We start from the raw sequence: 13,532 nt of genomic DNA, 5'->3' as shown, positions 1-13,532 counted from the left end.
ATCAACCTCAAATATGGCTTTTCATCTGAAAGGTGTATGTAGTAGCAACTTTACATGACCGCTCAATATAATGTTAACCTAGAAAAATGTGCACTCAAGTGAACAGTAGCGCGCTCACTGCATGACAGATGGAGGCGCCGATGCGGTCACTTGCTCTTAAAATACTCCCTCATTTTTGGTCATACAGATAAGAGTAATAAATCTTACAAATCTGTAAAGACTCTACGTTTATTTTTGTGCACTCACAATAACAACAAAATGCGCTTTTGTACGAATGTAATATAGCCTATTCTTATACTTTCTTGTATATATTCTTTCATATTTTGTAATATGTGCTTGAGCACTTATTAGGCTATGTAGGCAATTAAAGGCTCATTATAATGGTTTAAATGGTTTATTAATAAACGTGCGATTAGTTGACTATTGCTTCAAATGGACGACTACTAGTCAACCAGAAAAATCCTTAGTCGAGGGCAGCCCTAAAAATTAGAAGCGTTCTAAACTGTCTTCACTGTAGCTCACACACACACATTCAGTCACGCACATAGATCTAGCACACAGACATTTAGCAACATGGAAACTTCTCAGCACTGCCCTGCAATTTTATCAATAAAATAGCTTAACCGCTGAAGAGCTACATTATGTTTCTCAACAAGGAGTTTGTAACATTATTGTTTCTAAAGCAATTAAAGCTACAGCTTCACTGTTAATACAGAAACATGGCAAAAACGGAGGTAATTCATACATACACAGCCTCTCTCTCTCTCTCTCATAAATGAACACTTGATGAATTACACTTTTCTGAGAATAGATTATCGAAGTGGAGATTGCAAAACTGCAAGCATACCGTTGTTTTCAGAAAGCCAGCGCTTTTATCCACAGTGGAAAGAGAGCGCGTGCACATGGTTGCCATGTTGACAAAAAATAAGTAACACACTTCGTAGATATTTCTTTTCCACTCAGTTTTAAACTCTGTTCTTGTATTCAAATTAAGCGTGGTCCAATGCTGCGCACGTGCCACGATTGATACAGAGACAGCTGTATCGATATTCGTATCATCAAATCCCTGTGACGATACATCATCGCATCGACTATTATATGTTGAATTTGTGTCTTTAAATAAGACGCCACAGAGTGTGACACCATATCATGAGCGTTTCAGTGTCTGTTAAAATTTCACATGCTCAAAGTCTAGATCAGGGTTCCTCAATAGGCGGCCCGCGGGCCACATCCGGTCCGTGAGAGAAAAAAAGTTTGGCCCGCGCTAATTTCAAATAATGTGGCATGAAAATTCAAACGCAGCATCAGAAAGCTACATTAACTTACATCGTGTCTACACCGGACGCGAGCGGCACAATAAAATACAATAGAACTCGTTATAATCAGTGATGCTGTCTTGGATGTGGCGCGACACGACAAATCCCCGACAGTAAACTGCTGACTCATTCTATTTATAACGTACTGACACAACGTTCAAATGATTTGCAATGCTTTGTCGCGTCCAGTGTAGATACGACGTGACGGCAAAAACATGGTGAGTGTGTAGAAAAGAAAAGTGGACACGGACAATAGATGATTCAAATGTGAATGGACTGAACAGTTTTGAGTGAGTGACTGATATCTTTCGCAGTGAGTTCACAGTTTTAACGTACAAGTTTGCTTTAATTTATTTTCAAGATCTAAGGTAAAATATCTATTGTTGCTTTCACTATAGACAAAAACTACAAGGAAAAGATACTTTTTATCGCGTCGTGTCTGGTTGAGACACACGGTGTTACAGTTTGATCCCCCCCAAAAAAATCTAAGCATAAAAATATTAATACTGACAAATCTAATAATTGAATCTGCAATTAGGGAAAGTGGAGAGAAGAGATCCAGTCTGGGAATGAGCATGAACAGTTGATTTGCACAACATATTAAAGCTCTTTGATGTTTCCATGTTCCCTCTCGAGCTTTCACGAGACATCACGGAGATATTTCTCCATTATGGGAACTCATGAGGGTTCTGTCAAGGGCTGTCCAGGAGTTGGAGCTTACCTGGTGTCCTCCAGAGGAGCCTGCCAGGAGTAAGCTTGACTCGTGGTATTTCAGGTCCACCCGGAATGCTGACTCGAGGACGTCGGTCCCCTTTTTCCCTGACGTACATGAGCAGCTGGTGAAAACATGGTCTGCGCCCCAATCAGCGCGCGTCCACTCTGCCACACAGGCCATTTTTTCCCACGTGGATGGGGCGGAGGCCCACGCGCGCGCGTCCCCTCTGCCACACAGGCCATTTTTTCCCACGTGGATGGGGCGGAGGCCCACGGGTACGTGCGCTCTCCCCCAGTCGAGGAGACCGTCGCTGCGCACCTGTGTCCTGCAGCAGCCAAGACCCTAGGCTCAAGACCCTAGGCACATCAGCCTCCCCTCAAAGCCATGCAGGACCACCGCCCACCTTGCCAATAAAGCATATGCGTCTGATGGCGAGGCGGCTTCCGCGCTGGACGCCATGGCAGTGCTGCAGGTTTTTCAGGCGACGGAGGAGCCCGCGACGTGACTCTCGCCCGCCGCCGCCGGCTAAGCCGTTGTCCTGGCGGTCAGAAGAGAGGAGGAGAGTGCGTGAGCAGCCCGGTTCCCAAGCGCCACAAGTTCATGTTTTCAAATGCTTGTGTGTTGGATGTTCATTCAATAAAAATGCATACATTCTCACAAAAGTGGGGAAAATATTTATTTGATTTAAGTTTATAATCGATGACTGATCATCTTGGCACTTTTCTGTGTCTTGATCGTGTAAGGACCCATGTTGTCTATGGGAGGGTCTGAAAGCTCTGAGATTTCATCAAACATATCTTAAATTGTGTTCCAAAGATGAACAAAGGTCTTATGGGTTTGGAACGACATGAGGGTAATTAATGACAGCATTTTCATTTTTGGGTGAACAGTCCCTTTAACACTAACCTCATCATTCATTTCTAATCATCCCCCATGACAAAAAAAAACAAAACATCAAACATCCTAACAATTCATTAAACACTATAATGCCAACCATTTACTTCAAAAAAATAATCAGATTTAAAATAACCACTGCCATTGGGACATACAATTTTTTGTACGCATTTCTTCTGGCTAAAGGAATTTTGAGTCTCAAAAGCAGAATGAAGGGGGTGGATGTTATTTAAACAAATCGCAATTGCCGTCTTTTTTCCATAAATATAATCAAATAAGCCCAAGTGTTGTTTATGCCCAGTAATCTTATTTGCCTATTAATAATTCGTGAAAGTTTGTTCTTCTGTTTAAATGTTGTTTTAACGTACCATGAGACAATATTATATGTGAGAATGCTCTCAATCATAGATCTGTATGCCATAGTTACCATGTGTACCAACGTTAAAACTCCACTGTTTTCTAAGACGACCAAGCCGTTGTCTTGCCTTCTTATAGATGGACTCTACGTTATTTTCAAGGTTAAGTTTATAATCGATGACTGTTCCTAAATATTTAAAATTCGAGACCTGCTCTACAGTTTTTCCTTTTACAATGACTGGTTTGTATTCAGAGCTTGAATCTACTACTCTTGTTTGATTCCTCAGGCATAGCTGTTTTGTCTTTTAAATATTAAAATATCAAACCAACAAATAATACTGTCGATATACTCAAAATATGAGGAGCAATTCATTTCTTTCTGACAGGAGACCAATGCCATAGCATCAGCATACTTTATGAGGGATATGTTATCTTCATCACAAAGCAGTTCATTGATGTATGAATAAAACAGTATTGGAGACAGGACGCATCCCTGCGGTACCCCAGTATTTAAAACCAAGCAGTCAGACATGACATTATTAATACAAACACGCTGAGGTTGATCTCTTGAAAATTCCTTAATCCATGATATCATCCAACAACTAACACCTAAAACATAAAGGCGAGTATTACTCCTTAAGGAGTATTCTAACATACATATTTGGCTTATTTAGATAATGTTGAACTTTATTCAAATAAGTGAGAGAGGCATCCACAGTGCTCCGACTGGCCCGATATGCAAACTGCAGGGGGTCAATGGATCTCTCAATTTGAAATGACAAATTCCTGACACACTATGCATTCCATGCATGCAAAGAACTGATGTGAGCGCAATTGGACGAAAGTCATTTACCAATTTTGCGTGGGGTATTTTGGGTACCGAGATGATAATGGAATTATTCCAGGCTGAAGGTACAAAATCATCCAATGTTTCAATGGTTCAATGTCGGTTCAGACGCAAGACGAGTCTGTTGCAAGTGACATGACTTCAGCATTCTTTTTTTCTGTCGGATAAAAGATTAGACAGACACTCACCCGCCAATGCCTCTACTCTTCTTGTTGCCATGCAATCGGATAATGGCACCTTCTTTAATAGCTCCACATCCATTTTCTTTGCTTTGTCATCATGATTTAAAGCTTCCTCCACGATGTGAATTGCACAGTTGTGCATTCACCTGTATGGATGTGTTTTTGTGAAGAACAGCAATGATTGCTTGTAATCTGCCACCAATTGTGTTACCTTCTGTTTGCAGCTCTCAGAATGTTCTGGATAATTGCAGTCAAAATGAATGTATTTGTATACATACACAATGTATTGAAATGGCATTTCATGTTAGTCTGCGTGCATAACAAACATGGTGGCTTTGCATTGTGGTGGTCAGGCAAAATAAAATAAATTTGTTCAGTCCATTCACATTTGAATCGTCTATTTTCCGTTTCCACTTTTCTCCACACTCATGGTGAGTGTGATTTTCACTGTCAGACAAAGCTGCCAATGATGCTGCGTTTTAATTTTCGCACCAGTTATGTGCTTACGCCGACATTACCTTGATAACACTACTTGAAATTAGCACAGGCCGCCTATTGAGGAACTCTGACATAATATCGCATAATAATGACATACTTTCTCATAATAATGAGATACTTTCCAAGCAACCAACAAAATGTCCTGTTACTATTTGTGGCTGTTAGGAAACTAACTTACACAGAAAAAACTTTATTGCACAGCACATAGAGATGAACCGTTTAATGTGATTTCAGACTGTGATTGTTGTGAGTGAATAAAGAAGGCAACGGGGTGAAACTCTGCCCGCACGGATCACCGTGGTCTGGTTTCTTTACTGCATGGATCTTCATGTGTAGCTTCAGAATCTCTTCTCGCAGTGTGAACAGTTATAAAGTTTTTCTCCAGTATGAATCCTATGTAAACTTTCCAGCTGTGAAAAACTCTTTCCACATGAAGAACATGAATGTGGCTTCTCCTTCGTATGAACTGTCAGGTGTGTCTTCAGTTGTGATGCCCTAAGAAATGTCTTGCCACATTGATCACATGTGAATGGCTTTTCTCCAGTGTGGATCTTCATGTGCCGTTTAAAGTTTGATGAATGTATGAAACTCTTTCCACACTGATCACATGTGAATGGCTTCTCTCCAGTATGAACCTCCATGTGAAACACAAGACTTCGTCTGTATGGGAAACTCTTTCCACATTGATCACATGCATACGGTCTCTCTCCAGTATGAACTCTCATGTGAATCTTAAGACTTTGTTTGTATGGGAAACTCTTTTCACATTGATCACATGCGTGTGGCTTTTCTCCCGTGTGGATTCTCATGTGAATCTCAAGAGCGTTTTTGTATGTGAAACTCGTTCCACACTGAGTGCAGGTGAAAGATTTCTCAGGTCTTCTTTTCTTTAATTTCTTTTTAGTTTTTGAGTGACTCAGAGGTTTCTCTTCAGGTTTGACATGAGGTTTCTCCTCCACTTCTTCACTCTCCTCGTTCTCTTCCATCGGGTCTGAAAAGAAAGAAAGAAAAAAAAAGTTTACCTAAACCAAAATAATTCAAAAACAGGAATCTGAATTGAAAGGACAGAAAAGTGAGCCCTGATGTAATAGCAGAAAATAGACAACTGTTATAAAATATTACAATAATTTTGATGCATTTTCATAAAATTATTTATGTCCCTGAAACTTTGCATGAACTAGGTACATTGATAATTCAATTATTTTTAAAGCATTATAGGCGCATGTAGTGTAGTGTTTCTGTAGTTAGAACTATTAAATATTTTTGATCGATGACACAATTAAAGTAAACGTACGCACACTTCCATTTTTGAGCTCAGATTATAAAAAGAAAAAATAATGTATTATCATACTTGATGTCTTAAGCAATTGATTTGTTTGTTACTACATACCTCCTGTAATTTTGGTTTTTTAATTTTGAAAGCTGTCTGACAACTTTTACCAAAAGAGGATCCCTTTTAAATGTGCATTTTTAGATGTTTACGCCTTTATTTTGGGTAAGTTTCTCTACTTACTGTAAAATTAAGAGATTAATGTTTAGTCTTTTGCATATTATAACCTGGAACTTGGATATGGGAAATAATTACAGTTAGATCCAAAAGAGTTTTAGCAACATAGCGCAGATGCTACAGAACACAGTTAGCTGACTAGCTGTATAAGATTGTGTGACTTGTACTATTAAATCCATGATATTATAAATTTACATTTTATTGCTGGTCTGTGGTTTTATACAGCTGTAATTTTTAAAGATTTCATAACCCCAAGACTTTTCACATGGGTAGAAAAATTAACAGCAATTGTCAATAAACAAGGTAAAGGATTGAGTTTTAGATCAAACATACCTAGAACCCACATGGAGGGCTTCTGTTTTATTGGTATTTAACTTTAAAACAATTATTTGTCATCCAAATATTAATGTCCTGCAAACATTTAGTAAGGTAAGGAGGGGGATGAGAAACATTAGGTCTTGTAGAAATATACACGTGTGTGTCGTCAGCGTAAAAATGGATATCAATACCATAAGAACAAAAAATACGACCAAGAGGTAGAATATGGAATGGCATGAGTAACTGAGAAAGGATCTGAACATGTATTCTTAATCTGCACAAACGGTTTTCTGTCACTTAAGTTGAAAACCAAAGAAGCGCATTATCAGCTATTCCTATGCAAGCCAGCCGTTCCAATAATACTGAATGACTAATAGTATCAAAGGCAGCACTAATATCTAAAAGAATAAGAATAGACAGAAGACCAGAATCAGCAGCTAGAAGATCATTTATAACCTTAACAAGAGCTGTTTCTGTACAATGTTTGGGTCAGAAACCTGATTGAAAATGCTCATAAATGTCATTACTAGAGCCCGACCGATATATCGGTTTGCCGATATGAGCCTGTCGCCGATATATCTGCATCGGCAGATATGCCGCCGATATTAATTTTTTTTTACAGAACATATAACACAGATAAAATGCTTGAAATAGTGTAATTACGTAGTTTGTCCAGCAGAGCGCGCTCCATTGTTTGCTACTGGCGACCTGGATGAAACGCTTTAAAGCTCAAGTCTATGGAAAACCATTGAAATTTTGAACGGCCATATTTCCATAACGGCGCGGCGAATCCGCATCAAATTCGGGGGATCCCTTCAGCTTGAGGAACCCTCTCGAACGTGAATCGAGTGTACGCCTAGAGGCCCGCTTTCGAATGAGACCACCTCCGCGTCCATAGCCCCCGGGATTCGGGAGTTACGGGTGGTAAAATTCGCGGTCTGGCGCCGACCGATCTAGCGATCCCGGGGGGCTACCGACGCGTGGAGGGTGGCGTTCGAGAGGGCTCCTCTCGAATCGAGAGCTTGCGAATCGAAATCGAATCGAATCGGGACATCTGAATCGATACCCAGCCCTACTACAGACGCGTGGAGGGTGGCGTTCGAGAGGGCTCCTCGAGCTGAAGGGATCCCCCGAATTTGGTGGAGATCCGCCGGCGCGTGCGCGAAATAGTGACACCAGTCAACACTTTCACTTCAGTAAGGAGGTCTCTTGTTCAGGCAGCAGCATTCAAGTGTGGTCTTATTCGACCGTAAGTGCCCGGCGAAGTGGACTTCATATGAAATTCCGCCATGATTACAGTTCCAAGGGAATGTACACGTTACAATCAAAGGGCATTAAAGTGCGCGAGACGTGAATTTATATTATTTACAATCATGTGGGTGGGGTCTCTCCTCAACCACAACTAGTGTGCAGCATCCACCTGGATGATGCGACGGCAGCCACAGTACAATGGCGCCAGTGCGCTCACTACACACCAGCTACAGGTGGAGAGGAGAGAGAGTCATAGAGCCAATCAAGTGGTTGGGGATTATTAGGAGGCCATGATTGACAAAGGCCAGGAGGGCAATTTGGCCAGGACACCAGGGTTACACCCTACGCTTTACGAGAAGTGCCATGGGGTTAACATCTCATCCGAAAGACGGTGCTTTTTGACAGTTATAGTGTCCCCGTCACTATACTGGGGCATTAGAACCCACAGACTACAGGGTGAGCACCCCCACTGGCCTCACTAACACCTCTTCCAACAGCAACCCAGTTTTTCCAGAAGGTCTCCCATCCAGGTACTGACCAGGCTCAACCCTGCTTAGCTTCAGTGGTGACCAGTCTTGGGCTGCAGGGTGATATAGCTGTGGAACAGTAGCAGTTGATAATGAAGAACACACTATAGCTGTAAAAATAGAGACGACTGAATATTTTTGATATTACGAAATGAGACAGAGCGTTGAGGTTTAACTCTTGCCAAAAAAAGGGAAATATTAAAGAATATAGACTTGTGATCCGAAATAGGAAATTCAGTTGAAGTAAGGTTATGAGGTATAACTGCAAAGACTAAAGTCTCAAATCCAAAGAGATATTCTTTATAAAAGTTAAGAGTCAACCACACCTACCTAAAACGGCTCGTTCTAACACGCTTAAAGAGCAGGTATTTATAGGCTGCTGCCCCTTTAAGACTGAATGCACGGATCCAATATGATGCACGTGCAATTTCTTTCTCCACTGTTTACGTTCATTTAAGACATGAAAATACTTGCCGAGATAGTTATTTTGAGATAATTTTGCGTGTATGTGTCCGTTCAAGCGAAAGAGGAATCAATTCTGTGTTCGTGCTCTGCCTGAAATGCCGCTCTGTATGTGCGCGCTTTGAGCGTGTGAGCGCGAGCACCGAACTGAATTCTTCATGCGCATGAATGGTTTATAACGCTTGAATGTTTAAATTGGTAAGACTTAGAAACACGTGTTAATGATAATTGAGTGAATCGTTACATTCTATGTGCCCTGAAGTAAATGCCCCTTAAAGCCTCTTAATGCTGCTGCCAAGAGATTTGTTTACATTCAAACAGAGATATTTTTTGTCTGTAATGCAGCTGATTAATATATTTGTATTTAATTATTTTTTCTGCTGAAAGTGAACAAAATAATTAAAGAATTTGTGTGATTTATTTGAGTTGGCAGATTCAGAAAACTTATAGAGAATGCCATGTTTTGTTGGCTCATTTCAAAAGCTGAAGTGATTTTCTTGTTATATTTATTACTTGAATATAGGGCTGTCGCGATTGGTCGATATAATCGACTGCGTCGATGCTGATAATTAGTCAACATCAATATTTTTAATCGACTGATATTTTATATTATTTTACCTTTTAAATTTCCTTTTCACGCTTTGACTAAAATAGCAACCATTTCCTCCGCACCACTAGTATGAGCAGTGCTTAATTTGTAAATTGCAACATTAGTGGACCAACTTAAGTGATTAATAGCTTGCATCAGTTGCTCTTATAGTGTGCATGTACTCTAAAAAAAAATCATGGTTTTTATAAAATCATTATTTCATTTTAACCAAACATTTTTTTTTAAGTGTTTGGGTAGCTTTTGTGTAACCCAGCTCCTGGGACCGGACAGTCGCAACAACAGAGCGGTTGTAATGAGCGCGGACTGCATTTTTTTCAGAGCAGTTCTCAGTGCTGCCGTCAACTTGCATTTCTTTGTTAAAATATAGGTTTGTGTATATTTTATCTATAAAACAGTTTCTTTGCTGTAGATCATTTTATTTTATGCAAAGCAAACAAGGACGCGATGTCCTCGCATCAGTCTTTTCGACTGATTACTTTTAAATATATATTTTTTTTACTTCTAAAATTGTTGTTAAACGAGTTTAAATGTAAGAAATATTGTATACGTGTTTAAGCGGTAAAATATGTTATATTAAGAACTGTATTTAACAAAAATAAAAGCAATTATCCACAATTTGCTGGGTAAGATTAGCCCAATATGTGTTCTGTTCTGTTTATTTATTTATTTTTATTTTTTTAACCTAGTGGAACAAACGAAAAACACAATAAACGGCAGTGCATTTACATGCACCCTCTTAATGCGATTATAATGAGATTTTGGCAATATTGTGATTAAACTTTACCTCATGTAAACGCAATACTTCGATCTAAATAATGCGATTAAGCTTATAATCGCAGCAAGCATAATCTTATTAATATAGGTGGCGTACGCTGATTTTAATCGAAATATACAGGCATATAAACCTTAATCGCATTACTGCTGCTCTGAACCAAAGTGCGCATGTGCTCAGACGTACACGGATGCCGTGCTGTTCACACAACTTCACGTTTCTTCCACTTCGAATCGCTAAACAACACAGCTCGCTGCGCAGCCTTCGTCCCAAATGTTCATCCAGAGACGGCACAAAAAACAAACAAAAAAAAAGAAACGATGCAGCGAAGGCAACAGTTACCAGTGGCATTTTCATCACTGCACAGAATAAACAGATTAAAACAGTGGCCAGTAACGCGCCTAATGTATGAGAGTTCATTATTCTCATATCCCTCAGCAAAAATTATGTTGATAAAAATAACCACACTTAACGAATAGTCAGAATAATGAAAATAGCATGTAAACGGGAATGAAGATGTTTTCTTGTGTCATGTAAACCTCTTACTGCGATTAAGTCTTTATTCTGATTATTGGAAATAAATCGCATTATTGATGCACATGTAACGTATGTATTCAACACTGCAATGTCACACAAAATTAAGATAATGCCATTCTTTCCTTTCTTTAAAGAAGTAGTTTATTACCGAGGAAATAAAAACAAAACCTGGCATGGATAACACGAAAATGTCTTACTTTTATTATCATTTTATATTTAAAGGGGATAAAGTTATTGACATTATCATTATTATACGTGCTTTTTCATTAAATATATGCATGCTACATGTCAGCACGAATGTTTTTCATAGGCGCATGAGGAGGGGGATCCACCAAAATGAGGTGCCGGATCGAATTTCAGAGGTGCCGGATGTTCTTAAAATGTTCTTAAGTAAAATTGTAGATTTTTGGCGGAAAATTAATAGTTTAGATTAATCGATTTATCGATAAATTAGTCGATAGATTAATCAATAAAAAAATAATCGTTAGTGGCAGCCCTACTTGAATACGTATAACTCATCGTTTTAACTAATTGCAAAAGCTGAAAAATCGTTCAAAACTTACGGATTAGTTACTGGAATAATTGACGATTATTTAATTAATCGTTCTAATAATCGTTAGACTAATTGATTATCAAAATAATCGTTTGTTGCAGCCCTAAAGCCGTGTGACTAATAGAAGATCGATAAGTCACGGTGTGACCTAGGATAGCAAAGTCCACTAAAGGAGGTAGAGCTTTTTTCAGGCCCCACCATAGCACAGAAACTGCACTTGTTAAAATTACAAATGACTTGCTTCTTGCGTCAGACCAAGGCTGTATCTCATTGCTAGTTTTACTTGATCTTAGTGCTGCGTTCGACACTATAGATCATGACATACTCATAGATCGATTACAAAACTATACAGGTATTCAAGGGCAGGCTTTAAGATGGTTTAGATCCTACCTGTCCGATCGCTACCACTTTGTTCATTTAAATGGGGAGTCATCTCGATTATCACCAGTAAAATATGGAGTGCCACAAGGATCTGTCCTAGGTCCTCTGCTATTTTCGATATACATGTTGCCCCTTGGTAATATTATTAGAAAATACGGGATTAGTTTCCACTGTTATGCTGATGATACTCAACTATATATCTCAACAAGACCAGATGAAACTTCTAAATTATCTAAGCTAACAGAATGTGTTAAAAATGTAAAAGATTGGATGACCAATAATTTTCTCCTATTAAATTCGGATAAGACAGAGATATTACTTATTGGACCAAAAGACAGTACACAGAATCTCGTGGATTACAATTTGCAACTAGACGGATGTATGGTTACTTCCTCTACAGTCAAAAATCTGGGTGTTATATTAGATAGCAACTTGTCTTTTGAAAATTATATTTCCCATGTTACAAAAACAGCATTCTTCCATCTTAGAAACATTGCCAAGTTACGAAATATGTTACCTGTTTCTGATGCAGAAAAGCTAGTTCATGCATTCATGACCTCTAGACTGGACTATTGTAATGCACTGCTAGGTGGTTGTCCTGCATCTTCAATAAACAAGCTACAGGTAGTCCAAAATGTAGCGGCTAGAGTCCTTACCAGGTCAAGAAAATATGATCATTTTACCCCAATTTTACAGTCTCTGCATTGGCTACCTATTAAGTTCCGTATCAGTTACAAAGTATTATTACTTGCCTATAAGGCCCTTAATGGGTTAGCTCCTGCGTACCTTACTAGTCTTCTACCACGCTACAATCCATCACGCTCCCTAAGGTCGCAAAACTCTGGACTTTTGGTAGTACCTAGGATAGCAAAGTCCACTAAAGGAGGTAGAGCGTTTTCGTATTTGGCTCCCAAACTCTGGAATAGCCTTCCAAAGCATACGTGCGGGGTTCAGACACTCTCTCTGTTTAAATCTAGATTAAAGACACATCTCTTTGGCCAAGCATTCAAATAATGCATCTCATAATCTTGTATTGCAGTTATATCTGATCAAATGTGCATTATTATTCTTTAGCTTTTAAAATTAATTTTACTTGGTTGGAACAGCAGCTACACTAATTATGTCTCTATTCGTTTCTGTTCTTGCCACGGGATTGACATCCTAGGATAACTAACTAGGTAACTAGGATTTACACAAGCTTCAGTCTGGATCCAAGAACACCTGAGAAGAGATGATGCCAACCCCTTAGAGGACCTCAGATGATGCCAACCCTGAAACAACATACAGAACTACCAAACTTTGCTATAAGTTTGATTGCATCATATAATAATTGCTGTTAAAGGGGTCATATGATGCTGCTAAAAAGAACATTATTTTGTGTATTTGGTGTAATGAATTGTGTTTATGCGGTTTAAGGTAAAAAAAAAAACACATTATTTTCCACATACTGTACATTAGGGTTAGGGTTAGGTTTGCACACATCTCGTGGAGGAGGAGGGATTTTGATCAACTCCTCTTTACAGATCCTCTCTAAATCCTTAAGGTTTCTTGGCTGTCATTTGGCAACTCGAACCTTCAGCTCCCTCCACAGATTTTCTATAGGATTGTGGTCTGGAGACTGGCCAAGCCACTCCATGACCTTAATGTGCTTCTTGTGCCACTCCTTTGTTGCCTTGGCAGTATGTTTTGGGTCATTGTCATGCTGGAAGACCCATCCATGACCCATCTTCAGTGTTCTGGCTGAGGGAAGGAGGTTCTCGTCCAAGATTTTACAGTACATGGCCCCGTCCATTTGCCCCTCAATG

At 39.3% G+C, this 13,532-nt stretch overlaps 1 protein-coding gene across 1 annotated transcript in view; it reads right to left on the bottom strand.

Annotated features, from left to right (window-relative positions):
- Positions 1-5,795, bottom strand: part of LOC107748843 (gastrula zinc finger protein XlCGF49.1-like) — a 19,706-nt gene extending 13,911 nt beyond the window's left edge. The window contains exon 1 of the mRNA XM_016563828.1: positions 5,726-5,795. Within this exon, the coding sequence (XP_016419314.1) occupies positions 5,726-5,795 (70 nt within the window). The remainder of the gene's footprint in view (positions 1-5,725) is intronic.
- Positions 5,796-13,532: the final 7,737 nt, after the last annotated feature.

Source organism: Sinocyclocheilus rhinocerous, unplaced genomic scaffold, assembly GCF_001515625.1.
Source record: "Sinocyclocheilus rhinocerous isolate Xijiao unplaced genomic scaffold, SAMN03320098_v1.1 scaffold3517, whole genome shotgun sequence".
In the NCBI taxonomy this organism is placed as follows: Eukaryota; Metazoa; Chordata; class Actinopteri; order Cypriniformes; family Cyprinidae; genus Sinocyclocheilus; species Sinocyclocheilus rhinocerous.
Note: the sequence above shows the minus strand (reverse complement) of the source record. Positions and strands in the feature narration are given on the sequence as shown.